The sequence below is a fragment of the Parasteatoda tepidariorum genome, chromosome 7, assembly GCF_982258835.1.
Source record: "Parasteatoda tepidariorum strain Cologne lab strain chromosome 7, Ptep-v5.0, whole genome shotgun sequence".
Lineage (NCBI taxonomy): Eukaryota > Metazoa > Arthropoda > Arachnida > Araneae > Theridiidae > Parasteatoda > Parasteatoda tepidariorum.
The window spans coordinates 61,909,682-61,935,350 of NC_141761.1; the positions used below are offsets into that span (position 1 = coordinate 61,909,682).

General features: G+C 27.7%; 1 protein-coding gene across 1 annotated transcript in view; it reads left to right on the plus strand.

Moving 5' to 3' along the window:
• Positions 1–7,465: 7,465 nt before the first annotated feature.
• Positions 7,466–25,669, plus strand: part of LOC107451569 (gamma-interferon-inducible lysosomal thiol reductase) — a 28,891-nt gene continuing 10,687 nt past the window's right edge. Inside the window, exons 1-3 of the mRNA XM_016067713.5 lie at positions 7,466–7,897; positions 17,986–18,129; positions 20,039–20,113. Of these exons, the coding sequence (XP_015923199.2) occupies positions 7,835–7,897; positions 17,986–18,129; positions 20,039–20,113 (282 nt within the window). The 5' untranslated portion in view covers positions 7,466–7,834. The remainder of the gene's footprint in view (positions 7,898–17,985; positions 18,130–20,038; positions 20,114–25,669) is intronic.

Genomic DNA, 25,669 nt, shown 5'->3' on the forward strand with positions numbered 1-25,669 from the left:
ATAAAGAAATAAATTATTTATTATTATTAGTCTATGGAACACTGGTATAGTATCTTCCTCATTTAACTGTTTTTTTTTTGTTTTTTTTTATTTTTTGTTTTTTTTTATACTTGTTATTTGAATGGAAATTATTCTTTTATGGAAATATTTAATATTATATATATATATATATATATATATATATATATATATATATATATATATATTTTGTAGTCGTAGTTAATTTAAGTCGCACTAGAGCTGCACAATGGGCTATTGGCGACGGTCTGGGAAACATCCCTGAGGAGGATGATCCGAAGACATGCCATCACAATTTAGATCCTCTGCAGAGGGGATGGCACCCCCGCTTCGGTAGCCCGACGACCTGCACATGAAGTCGAGCACTTTACGGTAGAACAGTTTAACGATGACCAATACCGCTCACCTCGGTCCCTACGCAGACTGATCCAAGTGGTCACCCGCCCGCACACTGACCGCAGCCAGTGATGCTTGACTTCGGTGATCTGCGGGGAACCGTGTCTGGGATCAGTCCACTGCGGGACTGTCCCAGACACCACTGCGAAAAGGTAGGAATAAAAAGCAGGCGTCAAGATATTATCAATTGAGAATTTTTTTCAAGTCAATGGCGTTTAAAAGTGATTATTTCCTCTTTTTAAAGATCTTCAATGGAAGTTTTGGAATGCAATTTAATTTCCAGTTTTCCACCTTTGGTTGTTGTTGTTGTTGTTGTAGATCATTTACGTCGCACTAGAGCTGCACAATGGGCTATTGGCGACGGTCTGGGAAACATCCCTGAGGATGATCCGAAGACATGCCATCACAATTTAGATCCTCTGCAGAGGGGATGGCACCCCCGCTTCGGTAGCCCGACGACCTGCACATGAAGTCGAGCACTTTACGGTAGAACAGTTTAACGATGACCAATACCGCTCACCTCGGTCCCTACGCAGACTGATCCAAGTGGTCACCCGCCCGCACACTGACCGCAGCCAGTGATGCTTGACTTCGGTGATCTGCTGGGAACCGTATCTGGGATCAGTCCACTGCGGGACTGTCCCAGACACCACTGCGAAAAGGTAGGAATAAAAAGCAGGCGTCAAGATATTATCAATTGAGAATTTTTTTCAAGTCAATGGCGTTTAAAAGTGATTATTTCCTCTTTTTAAAGATCTTCAATGGAAGTTTTGGAATGCAATTTAATTTCCAGTTTTCCACCTTTGGTTGTTGTTGTTGTTGTAGATCATTTACGTCGCACTAGAGCTGCACAATGGGCTATTGGCGACGGTCTGGGAAACATCCCTGAGGATGATCCGAAGACATGCCATCACAATTTAGATCCTCTGCAGAGGGGATGGCACCCCCGCTTCGGTAGCCCGACGACCTGCACATGAAGTCGAGCACTTTACGGTAGAACAGTTTAACGATGACCAATACCGCTCACCTCGGTCCCTACGCAGACTGATCCAAGTGGTCACCCGCCCGCACACTGACCGCAGCCAGTGATGCTTGACTTCGGTGATCTGCTGGGAACCGTATCTGGGATCAGTCCACTGCGGGACTGTCCCAGACACCACTGCGAAAAGGTAGGAATAAAAAGCAGGCGTCAAGATATTATCAATTGAGAATTTTTTTCAAGTCAATGGCGTTTAAAAGTGATTATTTCCTCTTTTTAAAGATCTTCAATGGAAGTTTTGGAATGCAATTTAATTTCCAGTTTTCCACCTTTGGTTGTTGTTGTTGTTGTAGATCATTTACGTCGCACTAGAGCTGCACAATGGGCTATTGGCGACGGTCTGGGAAACATCCCGGAGGATGATCCGAAGACATGCCATCACAATTTTGATCCTCTGCAGAGGGGATGGCACCCCCGCTTCGGTAGCCCGACGACCTGCACGCGAAGTTGAGCACTTTACGGTAGCACAGTTTAACGAGGACCAATACAGCATACCCTCGGTCCCTACGCAGACTGATCCAAGTGGGTCACCCACCTGCACACTGACCGCAGCCAGTGATGCTTGACTGTATTTAATAGAAAAATGTATATATATATATATATATATATATACGCACACAACGAAAAAAATACTAGTTTTAGTAGCTGTTTTTTACAGCAGACACTCGACAGATGACGCCACTACTTAATTAAAAACAATTTGTACTGAAACAATTTTTTAATATTCTGATATTCAGAGATTTCTAATTCAGTGGACATTCAGGGTTTAATTTATTTTTAAATAATAAAATAGTTACCCTTTCAAAGTTTCATTACATATCATCTGCAATATAAACAAAGTAACTTTTTACGACTCTATTACTGTGACAAAGAATATTTACAAGGTTACTACGTTCTATCTCTAAACAATATCTTTGGCACCAATGAGAAATAAAAGTATCATATAGTGATTTTTAATTTAGATTCATCTACGTAAAAAGATCATGAAAAATAATTCTTTTCTTTTAAGATTGAGTACCGAGAATTAGGGGAAATAGAGACTTGATGTATAAAACCTTACAATATGCCATAAAGTTTTAATATTCGTGGCGCCATCTACAGGGTCATAACAGATTCACTTACTAACTATGTTTGGAAATGTGTATGATCATAAACAGGTTCAGAGCTGTCGATAAATTTTGCAGGATGTAGGAAAATCGATAGCTTAGAATTTACTTCACATTTTTTAATATCATTTATATATGGTTTTTTCTAATTATTCATAAAAAATGATAATTTTAGGAAGTTATTAATTATAAAATTGAATTTAAATTTCAGATTATACTTTTATTTTTATCGATCGATGTTATACCAAGAAAGAGTATAAAAAAGGGATGAATATTTTAGTTTAAACAATCATATAAAAACTTTAAAATTACTAAATCATATTTTTTGACACTATAATTTTGATTTCTCTGAATGCGTGAATAGAGAAATATAAAAACCACTGCCTATAGAAATTTCGTTCTAGATGATTGAAATTTTAACTATCAATTTCTTTTTAGAAAAAAAAATATATATTATTATAATGAATAAAAACATATAAATTGAAAAATTAATTTTAAATAGAGTGGGGACCTATAATCCAGTACAACTGCCCCACCACACGACTTAGAGTAGATACATATCCGGAAGGTAGGTTCAAATTGTGTTTAACCACCCGCCCGGGTAAATTTTATAATTCGAAAATGTTTAACCTTTTCATGGGAGTTGACAATTTTAATAGTTTTTTGATTTTGAGTGACAGCTTTCAAAAAATGACAAGGAATTTTAAGTTGCGGTTGATAGAAGGTTATTGGAAATATTTTTATATAATATTTTTGAAATATGAAATATTTCTTATAATAATTATTAAAATATTGAAAATATTTTTAATTTGGTTGCTTAATGCTTTGTATTACGATTTCATTATTACGAAAGGGGAAAAAACGATAAATTCAAATGCAAAAAAAAAAAAAAGTTACAAAAATTTTAAAAATTGTATGTCCATACAATTATAAATAGTGTAAAAATACATAAAAGTGTAAAATAGTTTGTTATATCCACCAAATTTTTTAAGAAACCTTTGACATAAATATAATCTCTGATATAAATAAATAACAGAATTGAAATAAACTATCTGCTCGTCGGTTAACTTATTCTGGACAAAGCTCAAAATGCGTGTTTGAAAAAATATACATATACGTTTACTCCGCTTTTCTCAAATGTTCTTTTTTTTTCTTTTTTTTTTCCAAAGAATTATCTAATAAATTCTCAATATGATCTAGGATAATGTAAAAATTATCAGAAGTATAGATGAATTTCATTGAAGTAATCTTGTTATCATTATAACTTCTCTTATTATAAAATTAATTCTCTTATTGTAAAATTTTTCAGCATAATTTTTTTTAAAGACTTCAAAAATCAACAGTTATTTTCACAGGGTTCTTTCGGGTGCTATAAATTTATAAAAGTCGTAGTATATTTAAGACGTAGTATATTTATATAAGTCGTAGTATATTAAACCACCTTATCGTGTAGAGTTCTGAATACGAAGAGATCACCTGAAAAATTATGTCTGCAATATACCACCCACCCCGACGCCTGGCCCAACCCCGAAATACTAAACTTTGCTCCTTCATAATTATTTTTAGTGTTTTTTAGTGAAATTTCTGGTTCACTTGTAAAAACTTTGATTGAACTTTGAAAAAGTGCACCATTTTCTTAAATACGCATTTTGAGCTATGTCCATTTTCATAAATCCGTGTTTATAACTTTATCAATTTTATTAAACCACGCATTATAAGGATGTCCTGAATAAAATTCCATGGATATACTAACATGTTTTATTGAATTCTGACTTAAGAAACATACTAACATTAAATGACTTCGATTTCCTTAAGTGAAAAAAAAAAAGAAGCTTTGAAAAGCTTAGTAGAAGATAAAGAAAAATATTTAACAGTTTTTAAACAGCATTTGCTATCAGATTCAGATATCTATTCAAATGTCTCACGACGTTTCGCAAAAAAAGGAAATAAATAAACATTGTAACATCCGTTAAGTCAAAATGATAGCAAATACGAAAGATCTTATGTGTTTGATCAGGTGTGTAATTCGGAATTTTTTTCCCTTCTTTCACGATTTGTCTTCTTTCACATTGTCATAACTAAAGTATTCATCGAAATTATATTTTTACGTTATTATTTTACTCGATATTAAAATCATTATTCAGTTTATTAGAATATTTTGTAAGTTTGCAATAGTTGATGTTAAATATATATTTTTTTAATGTTATTCTCTACTAATTCCTTCATTGCCGTGTAATGTGTAATGACAAAAAGATTTGTGTATCAAATTATTTAAGACTAGCAGCTTTACCCGGAGCTGCTAACATCAAAAAAATAATAATAAATATAAGTAACTATCAAAATTTTTATTCGCTTTAAACATATGACTAAATACGAAAAAAGTTAAATTAATATTTGTACCAGATTTTCAACCGCTAACCTGATTAAACTATTGGGATCCTGTTTTTCTTTTTGTGATTAGTCAAATCTCCTTCTCCAATTGTTTATTGATAAAAAAAATCAAAATCGAATTAAAAGAAGAGGGAAAAAAGTATATTTATTCAGAGAAAGTACTTTTTTTTCACGTCTGATTTCGTAATTTAATTAACAGTTGGCACGAATTAGAATATTTGAGGTCTATATTTTCAAACCTTAAGACATTCACTTCGAATGTGAAAAGCCGAACATTAGAGCAAAGGATATTCGGTTGACATCTTTCCTTTCTAGCTCATTGTTATTGTATTAATTGGGAACAGTCAAAACTTAACAGTACTTTTCCGCTTCAGAGGACCGTAAAAAGTCTCCAAACTATTATTGGCGCCATTAATGTTTAATTAAACTGTAGTTATAATGCAACTGCTGATACTGTGGCAATGAGGACTTGATATAATAGGTTGAGGACTTGATATAATATAATAGGTTTGCGGCGATGGAATTGAACCGTTACCCTTCCCTACTCGAAAAGTCTTTGCACATTCTGATTAGCACAGTCTTATTTACCACAGCCTTACTTATAATTTTCAAAAACAATATTGATACCATTCCACTTTTAGGGACGGAAGAAAAAATATAAAACTTAGATCTGAAAATATTCGAATTCTTTAAAAAAATTTCGACTTTTATTTAACAAAATAATGAGAAATAATAAATACTTACTAAATTTTATTTTTATGCATGGGATTATCTTTGGATAAATGAATTTTATAATTGCGTGCAAATTTTTTTCAATTCACTTAGAAAAGTTCTCGATATATGATGAAATAGGCAAAAAGTTAAATTAAAATTAAGGAATCCAAACTTTGAATCGCTCTCCTGACCAAACTATGGGGACCATGTTTTCCAGATTGCGGCTACCATTATTATTATTATTTTTTTTTTAGCGCACTGAGCATTAAAACTTTTAGTATGGATTAATAATAACATCTTCACTACTGAATCTACTTATTAATCAACCTAATTTTATTACTGAATTTATTTTTTCTTATTATCTAAATTACTAATTTATTTTCGTTAAAATTAATTAATTAATTTTATTGGTAAAATAAAAAAATTTATCATGTAAGCATTATTTTCTGAGCAATCTATTATTTGAGTGAAGCATTGTTTTCTAAAGCGAATTATTTTCAGGATAGTGAAAAATATTTTCAAATAAATGCAATAATAAAATATTTGATCACTGACATTAAAATATATTTTTTACGTTTGAAAAAATTTAACGATATTTTATAGAGAATAATAAAGTTTCAAAATAGAATAATTTCTACTAACCTTTATATAAAAAATAATTTAAGATATCGATTTAAATTTTTAATAATATGGATATACCAGTACAATATTTTTCATTTTAATTTTAATTTTCCTTTTAATGAAATTTTTTTGCTCCCCTCAGAGATTGCATCATTATAGTTCTCTTTTCAGGGGTATATAATCAAAGAGTTAGCCCCAGGATTGTACAGTCTACACCCTACTGTAGAGAAACGGTTCCCGTTTTTTTTTTATTCCCAAATTTATAAATAATACACCTTCCTTCGGCGCAACCACAACTTTATAAATAAAATTTATGGTAAATGCGAAAGTTACAACCGATAATAAACAATATTTAAAATATTTATTGAGAAGAATGAAGTTTTTTATCTGTTTATCATTAATAATCTTTAAATTAGGTTTTATGTCTGACAGTTAAATTTACAGTCCTAGTGCTATAGTTATGAATTTGTTTCTAGTGTATATACATAAACAAAAAATGATTAAAATTAGCCGAATTATGGTTTAGTTAGAAATGAAAACTTAAAAGAACTACTACAAACGTTAAAATTGGTTATTATGGAAGCATAACTCTTTTATTAAAAAATTAAGTTATTTTGATTTGAAAAGCACGATAGGAAATACTAATGAAATATTTTATAAATGCTTGTTTTTTTCGCAATTTGTTCACTATATTGTTATTAGAAATTTTATATTTCCCTTAAAAGAAATGCCATTTCTATTTCTTTGACATTTTACGTGAAATAATTAAAGGGCAACAGTACAATTACATAAATTATGAATTATAGGTCGAATCTAAATATAATCAGATGTTTCAAAACTCTTCACTGGTTATTAGAAGTGCTAACTCGAGGAACCCCAATTAACTAATTCACGGAACTCAAGGGTTCCAAGGAACGCCATTTTGGCACCGCTTACCGAAATATTTGAGATAAAAATATATATTAGATTAGAGGACTAAAATATTTTTATAAAACATAATTTGATGATACGCGATAAAACCTGACAAGATTCTTATAAAAATTAATAGAGGGAAACAACTACATAAATGAAAGTATTTCAAAATACCATCGCAATGCAAACGATATTTAAATTGGCTTGAATTAATAGAATAATAAAAGGAACCTTTTATCGCCACTATCTTATCGATCTCGAAACATTTATTCTACCACATTAGCACCGCCCTTGTAACCGTCGCACGCAACCTTCGCGACTGTGTGAATCTCGAACATCTGCGCTCTGAAGGGCCCAGTGACGGAGTAGAACAATAAAGAAAACGGACCGGAAAAAAAGCAGCTTGTTGCCATTTATTTATTTAAAAAAAAGCACGTGTTGATTACTCCGATCTCAATCAGGATGATAAAGGTCGTAGAATGAATGCATGAAAAATAGAATGGCGGATTATCTCAAATCTTTTTTGAGATAATTAATTTGATCGAGTGCTTTCATCCATTGCATTCGGTTGAGAACTCGACAGTGGAGCAACCTACAAAAATCAATACAATTCTAGAACTGCTTACTTCGAACAAGAATGTTTATTCTTCTTCTGTCAGCTTTTATTTTCGGGTACCTTCCGAATTCAGTTCCAGCTCAGGTAAAAGTCAAATTGAGTTAACTTATTTTTAAAAATAAAATAACGCTTGTGTATTTTTTTGAATTATTTAATTACCTGCTATTGATATGTTATGTTTCCAAATGAACGCCAAATATAAGGCCTAAATTGTAACAATTCGTTAATTTAGACAAGTTAGTAAAACAAAAAGTGAATGTAAATTAATGAATTAATTAATGTTTATTATTTTTAAATTTATTATTGGTTAAGAAGAGAATGTGATAATTTCGTTAGCATTTAGTTATTGTGTTTATTCATTAATTAATTCACTTAATAACCCTTTGATGTAGAATTTTTATTAAGTACATTTTCCTACTTATTTTATTTATAATGCAAAATAACGATAGAATAATAACAAATAGAATTCATTAAAATTTACAGTATCACTAATTGAAGTACAAAAACAATAACAATTTGTATTTAAAGTAAAATTGATTTAACTAGAATTACGAAATAACAATGCATTTATTGTCCCTAACAATATCTTTCTTAAATACAAGTTGATAGATACTTAACGATACTGCTTACCAAGTAAATTATACTATAGTACTGATCATTAATACATACTACCATAAACTTACTCATTTAGTCAAATAAAATAACTTAAATGTAATTTTACATACTAAATTTAATTGATAAAATTAATTGCTGTCTTAACACTTTCTATAAATGTTTGAAAATATTCTCAAAATGTTTCTTCTAAAATTATACAGCAATTTACATCTAAAATAATATTTCTTATTTCGACAAATCATTAACCACTTTTTATAATTTATGTATACTGTGAATCATTAATTCTTTTGGGAAAAAATAAAATAACTTAAATGGCATTTTACATGCAAAATTTGATTTCTTAAAATTGATTTTAAACTTGACACTTTCGATAAATATGTACAAAAATATTTCTAAACTGATTATGATATTATTGATCTATTCTGATCATTCATATCGCACGCTTATTTTTTCAGTCAAATTATATAAATTATTTAAGTTACTTAACTGCAAACTTAACACTTTCTATAAACATGCTTAAAATTATTTCTTAACTGATGTTTCTAAAATGATACAGTAAAAATATTTAAAATAATATTTAATATTTAGCTAAATCATTGATCCTTCATACATACAATCATATACTTATTTTTTAAATCGAAATAAAATATCTTAACTAAAAATGTAACACTTAACAAAGTTATAAATTATTATTCTTAATAAAAGAAAAAATATTTTGATTTATTTATAATTTTAATATTTAGTTTATTTTGCTGAAATGGCTTGTACGCAGAGAAAAAAGCATGGTCAAAACTACCAGAATATGGTAAAATTTACGGTGTTTCTGGCTCCATAGAAATACCAAAAAACCCAGTAATTTTTAGAAAAGCACTTTGTTAATGATTTTGATAAAATATGGCTGTATATTATGTTGTAGAATTTGGTAAATGAGGTAAAATATAGAACTTTATCATGGTAGCTTTCGCATCAAGTGAAAATCATTCACTCGGTTTAACTTGCTTTTCAGTTTTGTAATTTTTTTACAAAATGCGTGATGATAAAAGGTATAATTTTGAAAACCAGAATTTCTGAAACCGTCACCATATGAACAGAAAAATTACCAAATAAATGTTTTAAATACCGTGGATTTTGGTTTTATTAACTGGTCTTATTTACTAGAAATGTCATTATCACACGGTGCAGTAATTTTACCAGATTTTTTTCGCAGTACTGCTTTACCTTTCTTAAAATCTGAATTTTTATACTTGTAGTTTAATTTATAGTTCAAATATAAAACTTTTAATGCTAATTACGAATCAGGATGCATAGTTCTACAATAGTAAATTAATCGTAATGTTATCTTAAATGTTAATGTTTTCTTTAATTAAATGCAATTGAAGTAGAAATAAAAAGTAGTTTTTCTTTTACAATTGTGTTAATTATCTTTAAAATTAAAAAACGATATAAAGTTTCCTGTTTTTATTGTTTATAGGTGCAATATTAGGTGCTATGAAATAAACTATCAAATTTTCTATAGAAAGAATTCAAGTATAATAAGTAAGGCAAAAAAAGAAAAAACATTTTTGAAAGCAACACTTAAAATATTAAAAACCAGATCCAGAGATAGATATGATGATATTTTCTCAAATATTTCCGTGTATTGAGACTTTGTTTTCCTCAATTTATGAGTGTACTAAAATCGAGCTAATTTAAAGAATGAGTGTACGTAAATATACTCTTTGCTATATACACGTGTCATAAGTTCAAATACTTACTTTTACGAACGTTTGTTTAGCGCAACAAATCATTGGTAGAAAAAAGTAAATAAATCTTGGTCTTTTATGAGTTTAAAATGCAGTCATTCTACAAAATATATTTTTATAAAATGGGTGCTTTTCTAAAATGAATCTATCAAATGATGTTCAGATGCTCAGTTAAATTCATTCGGTTGTTGTTAATTAATTAACTAAAAGGATTCAAGATTGACTTGCGAGCACTGTAAAAATTTCCATTTTACAGTAATTTTGATTTTACGGATGATGCACCATGAAGGATGATGCACCAAAACATACCTTAATTTTTCACGGAGTCTTCAACACAACTATGTTAAAAAAAAAAAATTATGATTAATCACAACAGTTAGATTCATTTTTTTTTTAACCTTGTTATTAAAAAAGCATTTCACAAAGTTATCACAATGTCGTCTTTCAAACTTTAAATTTTGAATTAGTTTTGCATTTTGCATTAGTTTTGTACTTTGTAGTAGTTTTGTATTTTGTCTATATTTTGTAATAGATTTCTATATTTGTTAAATGATTTTGATAAGAACCTTTTAAGATATATTTCGTATAGAAAATCTTATTTTACTACTTTAATATGCTCTTTCAAACGACTTTGGTAGCCCGACCACCTGCGCTTCGAAGTTGAGCATTTTACGGCAGAACAGTTTAACGAGAACCGATACAGCGCCCCCTCAGTCCCTATGCGGGCTGATCAAAGTGGTCACCTACCCGCTTACTGACCATAGCCAGTGACGCTTGACTTCGGTGTTCTACTCAGAACCGTGTATTTTAGATTAGTCCACAGCGGGACAAAAAAAGACATGTAATTCGATGTTTATTCAAAATTATCAAACTGCAACTGTCACATTGTAATGAGTAACTGTAAATGAACAAAATTTTCCCTTGGATAATGCTGCTCTTCCGAGAATATCATTAGTCTATATAGCATTTAAATTATTTTGGAATTCTTAAATTGAATTTGAAATTCAACTTTGGTTCTCTCTACTTTCAACGAACATTGGTTAAAAATAATTTAACGCTATTACTCAGTTTAACTTAGAGATTCTCAATAACTTAATAAGATGTATAAAACAAAAATATTCTAAATCGTTTTATTTTTTGAAACAAGCTATTTCTACTGTTGCCATTAACAAGTTTGAAATCGTTTGCCTGCTTCAAACAATTACTATAATTTTGTCAATCACTGTTTTTGCTGATACGCAAAAGCAACTAAAACACAGATACACATAAGTTTGTTTACATAAAATTACCAAAAATAATACCTTATCAAAATATTTATCGAGAAATATTTTGGTGTATTGTTTCGAAAGATATATTGATTTAAAATTTAAATTTCGCCCCATAATTTCACCTATCAGCGTAGATGACAATTTAAACCTTTATACACGGATAATGCGGAGTCACGACTCACACCGGAATTCCAGAAGAACACATCACCTGAGAACAATAGTTTATCACTCAAAGAATAATTTCCGCAGAAAATACGTTATACTGATTACCTTGTGAATAAAATAGAAAAAAAAATTCAAAAAACAATTACCGGTAGTTCTTGTTATTCGATGATCCATTGCTTGCGCAAGTCTACCTTCACGCAATACCAGTTTAAATAAAAAAGAAAATTAAAAGCTGTAATTCAAATTAGAAATTTCTTTCATCCTCATAAATCATTAATTCGGCTGTCCTAAAGCTAGTTTTTAATAATGTGAAAATAGGAAATAAAATGAGTTTAAAGTTAACTCGTTTTGCGTTAGTGTAATTAAAACAAACAGAATTGAAGTTAACAGAATATTGAAAAAACTAGTTTACCTGTTTTAAAAATAATCATTAAATATTATTCTGTTGTCTAAAACCTTATTTAAAATATTGAGAAAAGCTGAAGGGAAATGAATTTAAATTTTGAAACAAATAGAATCATTAGAAAAATTAGCTAATCTGTTTTATAAAGAAAACTGACATTAATATTTTATTTCTCCAACTTCTGTTGTCCTGAAAATTTGTTTAAGAAATTATGCAAAATATAAAAAAATCATACTCCGAAAAAATTATAAAATATTCTAATTTAAATTTAACTAGTTTTTTCTTTCAGTATAAGCAAATAAATTTATTAAAAATATTTTATGATTTCAAAGGAAGAACTGATACTTTTTTCTTTTTTTTTCTTTTCTCTTAATTCTTATTCTATTATCTAAATGCTCGTTTCAAATACCGAGAAAAGGAGAAAGGAGACAAATTTAAAGTTAACTAATTTCTTTCTTACTTATTTAAATCAAATAAGCAAAATTAATTTTACTTTACTTAAACAACGAATATATTTTTAAAAAAATTACAATATTAATTTTATTATTATCAAATAAATTTTTGATGTTTAAAAAACTTACGTATTTTAAGGAAATAATTCATATTTTTTTAAACACCCTAAACTCTGCTGTTCAAAATACATTTCAGATACTAAGAAATGAATAATCAGAATTAGCTGAAAGTAACCTAGTTTTTTTTTTTTTTTTTTTTGCTACTTTAAAATAACAAAAAAAAATTTAATATTTATGCATTTCAAAGAAAGGAACAATATTGTTGAATTAGTATAACAAAAAAAAATCTACAAAGAAGAGAACCGTAGAGAATTTGTGATGCATGTGTTGTGACAAAATATTTTCAAATGCTTAAAAATTTTATTTTATTATATTTAAAAAATAATTTAAACACAATTTGACATGGGTTGAAAAAATGTCATGTAAGAAAATCCTTTGTTCAAAAATCTATATATATATATGTTCAGTGTAGGAGACATTCTTTGCTATCTAAAAATCTGTTGGCAGTTCAACAGTTGTATAGATAGCTCATAAAAAAGAGACATCCTAATACAATGTAATTTATATATGTTGACCATTGTGAATTGATTAAGTGTTTTACTTTGGCAGTCTATCAAATTATAGAAATAGATGGCACGTGTTTATCATTGTCTTTAATCTTTTATTATTTATATTGAGAATGGTGTTCTTGTTTACCATGTTATTTATATATTTCTTAAAATGTTAGCAATAACAGTCAAGATAAATGTTTGTATTTTTAAAGTAACTTTAATGTTTTATTTATGAAATGTCCCATGGAGTTTAAGTAAGGGAATTATTCTTCAGAATGAATTACAATTTCTTACATAAATTTAATATTTATCTCTTTATTTTGAAATGACGTGCTCATTTTGTTAGTGATGCATGACAGATACTCACTATAAATAATTTTCTAAAATATTATCATGCATACAATAACATATATGTGCAATTAGAAAGTAACGAAATAACATATTAGAAAATGACGTTATATCCGTATGAACATTGAAAAAATAATATATATATATATATATATATATTATTTTATATATATATATATATATATATATATATATATATATATATATATATATATATATATATATATATATATATATATATATAAGAAATCCGGAGGATAAAAGATATAATCTTTTCATCAGCCCACACGATTATATCCTCAAAAAAGAGTTCTTTCTAATATTGTATCAATATAGCCAAAGCAAAATATATCAATACAATAGTGTGGGGAGCACTTCTTCGTGTTTTTTTGTATTTATTTATTATGCTATATATATAGTTAAAAGTGCGTTTGTAAGTGCATAAAAGCATAAAACAGTTAACAAAATATTAAATTAAAGAAAATCAAATTTAAATCGTAAATATTATTCTTAGTAAGCTAAAAAATTAGGGCTACAAACTGGGTCTGCCACAAAAAAAATCTTAAAAAGAAAGTGGGTAGATTACAAAGGAACCTCGTTATCTTGGGCTTTGTGTTTAGCTAGAGTAGCAAACAAAATGTTTATTAAATAATCAACTCAATTTTGATACAAAAAAATTTAAAGTATAGTTTTCACAACTTATTAACTCTATTTAGATTTAGTTTTTTAAACCACCCTTAAGAATATGCGTTGATTTGATCTTGGTTTTAACGTAACTATTTCGCTTTAAATGTTTAGCGAAAGCAGAGGTTATTCATCCAAGGTCATAAAAAGTAAAATATTTCACTTATAATAAGCACGGGAAGTTCAACTTAGCTCGGAGCTGTGTCATTTGATTTTATCAAGTCTTTAAGCATGTTAGCAGCGAGACGCAAATCGAAAATTTATTTCTCAATGACAATGTTTCACAATGAAAACGGACTATCTAAAAGATGTATTTGTTTTATTGAATGAAAAAAGGAGAAAATAATTCTGGTAAAATTACCGCAATGTATTGTGATGACGTTTCTGGCAAAACAAATATAACTCTGGTTAGTATAAGTTAAAACATTTCTGGTTAATAAAGTTCTACATATATGATATTAAAACCATTCATTTGGAAATTTTTCCAGAAATTCTGGTTTATAAAATTATAGTTCTTATTACCATGCATTTTGTAAAAAATACAAAACGCAAAATTTAACCCAATAAATGGCATTTATGCCTTATGGTTCCCTTTCTACAGGGTATCATGATAAAATTATCGCACTTAATATTTTTTTCGCATATTGTAAAGCCACATTTTAATGATAATTTTACCAAAATCATTACCAAAGCTCTTCGGTAAAAATTACAGAGCTTTTTGGTGTTTCCCTAAAGCCAGAAACACGTTAAATGTTACCCTATTCTAGCCGTTTTGACTGAATTTTTTTCTCAAATTTTTCATAATCAAAATTTACGTTTATAAAAAATACTTTATTCATGATAAATAACGTTTATTGTTATTACATTATTGTTATTAAATATTATTATTTATTAATATTATTATTTTTCATTAATATTAAATTATTATTATTTATTATTATTATTACATTATTATTTATTATCATCATTATTACATTATTATTTATTATTATTATTACATTATTATTTATTATCATCATTATTACATTATTATTATTTATTATTGTTATTACATTATTATTTATTATCATCATTATTACATTATTATTATTATGTTTGTTATTAACGTGTATTTTATTTACCCTTTTTACAGAATAGTTTAATCTTTTCACTGGTAAATTTCATTTCATTTCAACTATGTATTTAAAAAAGGTTTAAAAGTTTAATCTGTATTTAAACAACAATAATTTTAATTTTGAATTAACTTTCCTTTAGAAACAAATAAAAGGAAGAAAAATTTTAAATTTAAAGCTATGCTATTATATCAACCCCACGTCCCAATTTTCAAATTTTTAGTGCTAAATAAATTTCGATCTCTTAACTTTAAACATTTCAGTGCGTATCAGACTAATTTCTAGATTGCAATATTAATGTTTATTCATCTGCTTATAACATTCCTCTTTACTTTTCTACATTAAATAAACTTCCAAACGTAAAAGAATGTATTTTTGCAATACATGGAATAAATAATATGTATTACTAAATGCTTGTTAAATTTAAGGAATTTTTGATGCAAGAAAAAATTGAAAAACTGCTATTGAAATTGAAACTGCATGTATTAAGCAATTTATTTTTACATTTAAGTATTTTTGAGAAACATTTAATTTTCAGTTTAAATAAAGTGTAATTTTTTTAAATTATTTTAAATAAAAATATTTATTTCATTTAATCTATTATACTTTTGCATTCACAGTTTTTATGCGCGTTTGACATTTCTAACGGATATTAACAATTATATGGAATGTCATAAATCATTGTATAATGAAAATATAAATATTTTTGTTTATTATTATACTTTTTATGCAAAGTTGTTCGCATTTTTTTAGACATTTGTAAACTTGTAATTGTTGTAATTGTCGTTTTTTAGACTTTAGACTATTGTAAATTTTGAAGGCAATATTTTTTTTTAAAATATGTGCAATACTTTTATTAAATATATTGGTAAAAACATATTTGCATTTCTAATTCAGAACATAGTGAATTATTTACCCATAAATGTCTTCAATTTTAGTTTTCTATTTCCTTTTATATTATTTCAATATAACAAAAAATAATAATAACAGTTATTTAACTTTTTGAAGAATCGAAGTTTCCATGAAGTTTGTCACTTTTCCTCGACCTTTATTACCCAATTAATGACATTTAAATGATTTTAAAGATATTACAGTTTATTTTTAGGGTAGTTTTATAAGTTATAGCAATTAATTTTCCTTGAATTTAAATATAGTTTAATTTCTTAATTCAAATATTGATCACATGAAAGTTTAAATTTTACGAAATTTGTATTTTAAAGAGAAAATGTTTATTAAGCCTAACTTAGTACACATTATTTATTATAAACTCAGTTAAATAATTTTAAGATACAATTAATTTCAAATAAAGTAAATGAATAAACTAAAAGTTTAAAATTGCTAGTCGTATTGCATATTAAAGTCTGTTTTTTTATTATTTTAACTTAACGTTAAAAAGAAATTATACATGAAAATATTTTTAATGCTAATGTTCTAATTATTTAAATACAATTTTTTCAAATTGTTTTGTTTATAATTATTAGTAAAAACCACAATTCAAGTTACTTATAGGGAGGAAAAAATCTGAAAAAATAATTTCACTTAGGAATTTCTTATGAATATGAACAAAATGCATTCGCAATCGGTAGTAATATTTACAGAACAATTGTTTGGAGAATAAATCAATTATTCAATATATTTGCAACTGAAATTTTGCGGAACAAAACGGTGAAATCGCTTGTAATTTTAAATTTCCGTTTCTGGAATACTTTTTTAGATATAGAGATTATTTTTATTAAATTTTAACATATGTTTATAAACGCACACGGAGAAAAATATTCCGGTAAAATTTCTGTACTTTATCTCAAAATATATGAGATATCTCCTTAAAATATGGAAAATTATTAATTATTTTGGAGAAAAACATTTTGAAAAAAAAACACCTACAACATTTGAATAATATATTCTGAGATTATTTTTAACCTCAGACTATAAAAAGTCTCCAATCAAATATTAACAAATCATTAATTACACTGGGGAACAGATTTCATTTTGCATTTATGCAAATACTTGATCTTGCCCAGTTCGGATGTGGGAATTTCAACTCTCGAATTAATTTTGCTTATAAAGCTATAGAATTTTTTAAAATGATATTTTAGTCTATTTTTGTTTAAATGTACAAGTTTAAATACATTATATATAAAAGAAAGTTGCATAAGTATTGCTTCTAGGGGAATTAGGGCACATCATCTGAATTAAAATTGCATATTAATCAATACCCAGAAATGCTTACGCAGCTAGGGGCACTTACCTATTATGTCAGGTTCAGAAGTTGACAAAAAAAATAGTTTAAAATAGGGAAGCATCCCTAGCGGCGTATAACGAAATTTTTGGCCATGGGCTCCTATGTTATTTAAACCCGATGATGAGCTCCAACTCTCTTAAAAACTTATTCCAATAGTTGTGTGATCGCCCATTATATGTAACTGATTTAATCTTGTACATTTTGAAAAGTAATAGACTAAAAAAATCATTTCTGAAAATGTAGCTTGAAGTGAGAAGCCTATTGCAAATTTGAATTCAGAAACATTAAAAAGAATTTTCTGTTTAAAAAAAAAATTCTCAGTTTTATTTTTGAGGAGAACTTAAAACAACACTTACAACATCTGAAAACTTATTACGACTAATGCAATGGTAATGTGATTTTAATGCATATCGCACATCTACCATAATAAAATATTTAAATCATTATAATGAATAAATTGCTGCAAATATAACAATTGAATTGAAAGTGAGGATAAATTTTAATCAAAAACAATGTGTTTAAAATTTTAGGGCACTGAAATAGTGAAATTAGCAGTTTACTATGAATCATTGTGTCCAGACAGTGATGTGTTTGTTCATGACCAACTGGCACCTGCTTACGAGAAAGTACCTGATTACCTAGAAGTGGAACTCATTCCATATGGAAATGCTAGGGTGAGTTATTCTTTATCTAAATTAGATTTTATTGTATTTTTAGCTGATTTCCTATTTCATCACAACTTTTAAATTTTCCCGATTTTCTGTTTTGTCTTTTGGATTTGAGATTAAGTTTTTTTTTTTACTAGCATGGCAACACAGCTCATCTTATAACCACCCTCTATTTCAATTTTTTCACTCATTTGAGAATAAGAGAACTTTTTGCTTAAACAATTATTACAGTAATTTGTTTTTATTATGAGCTGCACAATCGGTTTTGCAGATGAGCAGACGTAGTGCGTTCTCCAGAGGTGGTATCCACTCTTTCAGGACCACCACAATGGGTGAGATACCGTTGGTCATGTTAATTTGGACGTCTAGTTTCTGCCACACTAGATGGCAGCACCGAGACTCTAATTGGATGCTAAAGTGCATCTTTTTCTGTTATCTCGCAATAAACACCTTCACAAAACAATTTTGATGAATTCTATCTAGCAGAAATCAATCACTTTTGATTTTTTTTTCAACATGGCAACACTGTTTTCCTTCTTTTCTTTGTGAATTTTGTACTTATTTACCAATTAAAACAAACTTACATTTTAAATTTTTGCCGAAAGATTAACTATGACAGCGAGATTTATAATGACTATTTTTTATCTATAATTCTGCCTTTAAGGCTTACTCAATACAAATTCCTCCACAGTGAGCTGATCGCAAGACATGGTTCCTAAGTAGATCACCGAAATCAACCATCACTAGCAGTGTGTGGGTGCGAGGCCAATTTGATCAGGCTGCAAAGGGACTGAGAGTGAGCTGTATCGGCCCTCATTAAACTGTTCTACCATAAAGTTCGTGACTTCGCGCAAAGGTCGTCTTACAGAGGATCAATGATGACATGTGTTGACAGAGGATCAATGATGCCATTGTGATGACATGTCTTCATCCTCAGGGATGTTTCCCAGATTGTCCCCAACATCAGATTTTGCTGCTCTAAATTACTACTACTATTAAACACACATTTGATATTTTTCACCAATTCCCTTTGTGGTACTGTGGGGAGCATTTTCTGCATAAGATCTTTTAACAACCATTTTCTTGCACTCATAAGTTGATAAGCAATTTCTTCTTTTTTGTAAAATTTTTGTTCAAAGAATTGATATAATTTTTACTCTGATTTCGCATTTAGCACTTTCCCAATAAAATTTGAGGGACTCTTTGAAGTTTTGTAACGACTGTTTTCCTGTTGGTTACCTTTTGCGTTGTAGTTTCCACGACAATTTATCCATAAACAAAAATTTTCAAGAAAGTTTTGTTTCGAAAATAGTTAGTGACGTATTATTAGGAAGGCTTTTATAGCAGATTAACCAGTGAGAGATATTTTGAATTTGAAAATTCAATAACAATAACTGACAATACTTATTAATCGTCACATTTTATTAATTTTAAACAATTGATTATGCTTTTAGAATTGATAAGTAATAAAGTTAATTATTTTCAAATGAGTCCATTACTTTTGATATCATTATAATTAATTTTAATTAAAAAGTATTTTATGCTTAGTAAAAGTTATTTTTAGCTCATCTGATTGGACTTTAATCTCATGAATTTGAACATTATTCACTTTTATGATTATGTCAGATTTTGATTAACTTCAGGTCTCCAGAATATAAAAATTCTTGAAAAATTACAAGCGTTTCCTAATATTTATTCTCGTCACATTAATGGCTTTATCTTTAATTGAGCACAAAATACTAAAAGTACTTGAACTTAAAATGAGCTCGGAATTTTTATACCATATAATTCAATATTTGAAGGATTGTTATTTCAAACTTCAAGCGTATTTTAAACTGTTTTTTGTGCATGAGTTTTTAAAAGTTAGAAAATTCACATGAAAGGAAGATTTTAAAATGTTGTTAATGTATTCCAGTGGAGTGGAAAACCAGGCAGTTACAAATTCTCTTGTCAACATGGAGAAGAAGAATGCTATGGAAACACAGTTCAAGTAAGTAATAACTAAAAAATTAAAATGTGATTTAATTTTTTAAAAATATAATAAAATTGTAAAACCTTACAATTTGAGGTTTTGTTTTCATTAGACTAACACAAAAATTTCCTGTACAAGCATTTTAAATGTTCCTTATTTACTACAATTTCAAACAAGGAAAGTATGTCCTTCCAATTGATGATGAATTTAATATTCTAATATTTAATGTCCACGTTCAGATTTTTCTATTCTATGTTTGTTAGAACTAGATTCTGATAACTTACAATATGTTGCTATAGATTAATTTGTAACTCAAGTGCCTTGAAAGTCGTTAATACTTTAATCAAGCAAAAAAATGAGCACACTTTTATTCAGTAAACAGTTCTATAGCGCCTTTTTCTTAAATCTTTTTCCATTTTTAAAATGTGTTTGTTAGTTTTACAAATTTTGAATCTAATTCAACACTTTAATTTGAATAAAAAATCTGCCGTTCTAATAAACAAAAACAAAAAAACAGAAATAAAAAGTAGTATTAAAGTATGAGATGACTATAATCGTAAAAAGAATGCAAACGATTTTTAAGATACATTTCTCGCGAAAGTGCAATCAGTGTTTGACTTCTAAAAATTAACTCGCTTTTCACACTGAATCAGATATCATAAGCATTGCAAAAAGTTTAAAAGAAAAACACACAAAAATAATGAACTAATTGAAAGAAAGGCATTTTTTTTCAGATTGTTTGACATTCTACAAATAACTTTTTTCCCAACTTCTTTTATGGAATTTTACATTTCCCTGATTCTTTATTACATTCCTCACTTTTCAAAAAATGAGAAAACTTTATGTCTTTATTTTGTCTGTAGACACTCTGTACTATACATTTCTACACATTTCAACTCTATCTTTACAAGCACACTGCATAATGATAAGTTATCAATCATAACTAGGACTGGGCTATAAATCGATGTATCGAAACATATCGATTTAACGCATATATCGGCAAGACGATACAGCGACTTTCATTCAAGGCGATGCATCAGAAATCTGATTTAAGCCGTCGAGTAAAGACAACGAGCGCAAAACGATATAGCGATATAAGACTCTTCTCTTACGTTCCGATGTCGACTCGCGCTGTGGAAGACTATGTTCGTTACGTTATGTTGAAATGGCCTTGATGGGTGAGCTCTAGAATCAGAATCAGAGTTTTGAGAACACATATCGTTATATCGCATGTTCCTTTTCGCACCTCTTAGGTTTTTTTTTTTCGTTGTCGCGACTTTTCTTGTAGATTATTTTCAGTGGGACTAACTTCGTGATCGCCGATGTTACCTTGGTCTGAAGGCAATCTATTATTGAAAAGAATATATAAAGAAGAGTTTCTTCATTAATTAGATAAGTTTTTTTTAAAAAAAACTTCGTGAAAATTATCGGCAATCTAATTTAGGCGGCCATAAAGAATTGAATTTGTTAGGTTATTTTTTCATTTTCTTTTAATTTATTAAAAACTTTTTGGATGAAACTTCTAATAATTTAATGAGTTTTTATTACTGATTTTAAATTTATAAATCTTGTTGTTTTTATTTTTAGAATAAAAGTTAAAACAAAATTTATTTTTGTCATTTGGATTTGGACATAAGTCAATCAACTTTGTTTATACAAAAAAATTTGAAAGGTTTGCGTATTTTATTCATTTTTTTAAATCATTTAACACTTCGTTTTATTACAGAGTATAATAATTTTTTTAAAAAAATATTCCTTTCATATTATTTGTTAATTAGCTAAATATATTATCGAATATCACAATTTTTTAATTTTTAAGAAATTAAATCTTACTTTGTTTTTCGTTCATAATTCGGTCATTATTTAATTTAATTTAATTATTTATCAGAAATGATAAGGTCCCGCAGTGGACTGAATCGTTAAGACACGGTTCCCTGCAGATCACCGAAGTCAAGCATCACTGGCTGCGGTCAGTGTGCGGGTGAGTGACCACTTGGATCAGTTTGCGTAGGGACCGAGGATGTGCGGTATTGGTCCTCGTTAAACTGTTCTACCGTAAAGTGCTCGACTTCGCGTGCAGGTCGTCGAGCTACCGAAGCGGGGGTGCCATCCCATCTGCAGAGGATCAAAATTGTGATGGCATGTCTTCGGATCATCCTCAGGGATGTTTCCCAGACCATCGCCAATAGCCCATTGTGCAGCTCTAGTGTGACGTAAATGAACTATAATAGAACTATAATAACTGAAATGATAATAATAAAAGATATTGTTTTAAAAGCGTTTTTTTCTAAAATTTATTTTGCACTTTGTTTTAAACATACAAATAATTTTTAACGTTTCATTTAGAAATTGGACATTATGATCGAACTTAATAATTATGTAATTATTTATGCATAATAGTACAAGAAAATATTAATTTGTAAAAAACACTTTAAAAATTTTTTTTAACGCTTTGTTGTAATGAATTTCTAAACAAATATTTCAATAAATATTTTAAGTAAGATTTGAACATTGTAGTCAATTTATTTAATATCTTTCTTAAGCAAAACATATATCTTCAAATTTATAAATTGATTTAAATCAATCTGAGTAGTTCTAAGTCTTGATAGAAATCTGACTTTCTGTGCCTTACAAATAAATGAAATTCAAAAATACTATATCGCGATACATCGCTATATCGCGATGCAAAACTGATGATGCATCACGATATATAATTTCTAATATCGCCCTGTCCTAATCATAACTAATAAGTTATCAATTATTTTACATGACTGTCATATTTATCAATATCACGCATTTAAACTTTTTTGATTCAGGAACGTTCAATGACTATTGCTGAATATTTTACAATTCATTTATAAACATTTTAAGTCTACTCTTATAGTTACAAAATGTAAGCATCATCAATTATTTATCCAATTATTATTTAATTTATTTAAACTCTATTCCTCAGATATACAATATAACAGTTACACTTTATTTTATTCTTTTCCATACATTTAAAGTCTATTCTTGTGTAGTCCCGCATTATGTTAAAATTATCAATTATTTCACCAATTATTCTCTATTTATTTAAACTTTATTCTTCAGATATATTATATAACAGTTACACATTATGTCACAATTCTTTTTCTTGATATCAAAGTGTATTTTTGTCGTCACACATTATGATAAAATTATCGATTACTTCACCAATTATTCTCTATTTATTTAAACTTTATTCTTCAGATATATTATATAACAGTTACACATTATGTCACAATTCTTTTTCTTAATATCAAAGTGTATTTTTGTCGTCACACATTATGATAAAATTATCGATTATTTCACCAATTATTCTCTATTTATTTAAACTTTATTTTTCAGATATATTATATAACAGATACACATTATGTCCCAATTCTTTTTCTTAATATCAAAGTGTATTTTTGCAGTCACACATTATGATAAAATTATCGATTATTTCACCAATTATTCTCTATTCATTTAAACTTTATTCTTCAGATATATTATATAACAGTTACACATTATGTCACAATTCTTTTTCTTAATATCAAAGTGTATTTTTGTAGTCACACATTATGATAAAATTATCGATTATTTCACTAATTATTCTCTATTTATTTCAACTTTATTCTTCAGATATATTATATAGCAGATACACATTATGTCCCAATTCTTTTTCTTAATATCAAAGTGTATTTTTGCAGCCACACATTATGATAAAATTATCGATTATTTCACCAATTATTCTCTATTTATTTAAACTTTATTCTTCAGATATATTATATAACAGATGCACATTATGTCACAATTCTTTTTCTTAATATCAAAGTGTATTTTTGTAGTCACACATTATGATAAAATTATCGATTATTTCACCAATTATTCTCTATTTATTTCAACTTTATTCTTCAGATAAATTATATAACAGTTACACATTATGTCACAATTCTTTTTCTTAATATCAAAGTGTATTTTTGTCGTCACACATTATGATAAAATTATCGATTATTTCACCAATTATTCTCTATTTATTTAAACTTTATTCTTCAGATATATTACATAACAGATACACATTATGTCACAATTCTTTGTCTTAATATCAAAGTCTATTCTTGTAGTCACACATTATGATAAAATTATCGATTATTTCACCAATTATTCTCTATTTATTTCAACTTTATTCTTCAGATATATTATATAGCAGATACACATTATGTCCCAATTCTTTTTCTTAATATCAAAGTGTATTTTTGCAGCCACACATTATGATAAAATTATCGATTATTTCACCAATTATTCTCTATTTATTTAAACTTTATTCTTCAGATATATTATATAACAGATGCACATTATGTCACAATTCTTTTTCTTAATATCAAAGTGTATTTTTGTAGTCACACATTATGATAAAATTATCGATTATTTCACCAATTATTCTCTATTTATTTCAACTTTATTCTTCAGATAAATTATATAACAGTTACACATTATGTCACAATTCTTTTTCTTAATATCAAAGTGTATTTTTGTCGTCACACATTATGATAAAATTATCGATTATTTCACCAATTATTCTCTATTTATTTAAACTTTATTCTTCAGATATATTATATAACAGTTACACATTATGTCACAATTCTTTTTCTTAATATCAAAGTGTATTTTTGTAGTCACACATTATGATAAAATTATCGATTATTTCACCAATTATTCTCTATTTATTTAAACTTTATTCTTCAGATATATTATATAACAGATACACATTATGTCACAATTCTTTTTCTTAATATCAAAGTCTATTCTTGTAGTCACACATTATGGTAAAATTATCGATTATTTCTAAAATAATTTTCTATTTATTTAAACTTTATTCTTCAGATATATTATATAACAGATACACATTATGTCACAATTCTTTTTCTTAATATCAAAGTGTATTTTTGTAGTCACACATTATGATAAAATTATCGATTATTTCACCAATTATTCTCTATTTATTTCAACTTTATTCTTCAGATAAATTATATAACAGTTACACATTATGTCACAATTCTTTGTCTTAATATCAAAGTGTATTTTTGTCGTCACACATTATGATAAAATTATCGATTATTTCACCAATTATTCTCTATTTATTTCAACTTTATTCTTCAGATATATTATATAGCAGATACACATTATGTCCCAATTCTTTTTCTTAATATCAAAGTGTATTTTTGCAGCCACACATTATGATAAAATTATCGATTATTTCACCAATTATTCTCTATTTATTTAAACTTTATTCTTCAGATATATTATATAACAGATGCACATTATGTCACAATTCTTTTTCTTAATATCAAAGTGTATTTTTGTAGTCACACATTATGATAAAATTATCGATTATTTCACCAATTATTCTCTATTTATTTCAACTTTATTCTTCAGATAAATTATATAACAGTTACACATTATGTCACAATTCTTTTTCTTAATATCAAAGTGTATTTTTGTCGTCACACATTATGATAAAATTATCGATTATTTCACCAATTATTCTCTATTTATTTAAACTTTATTCTTCAG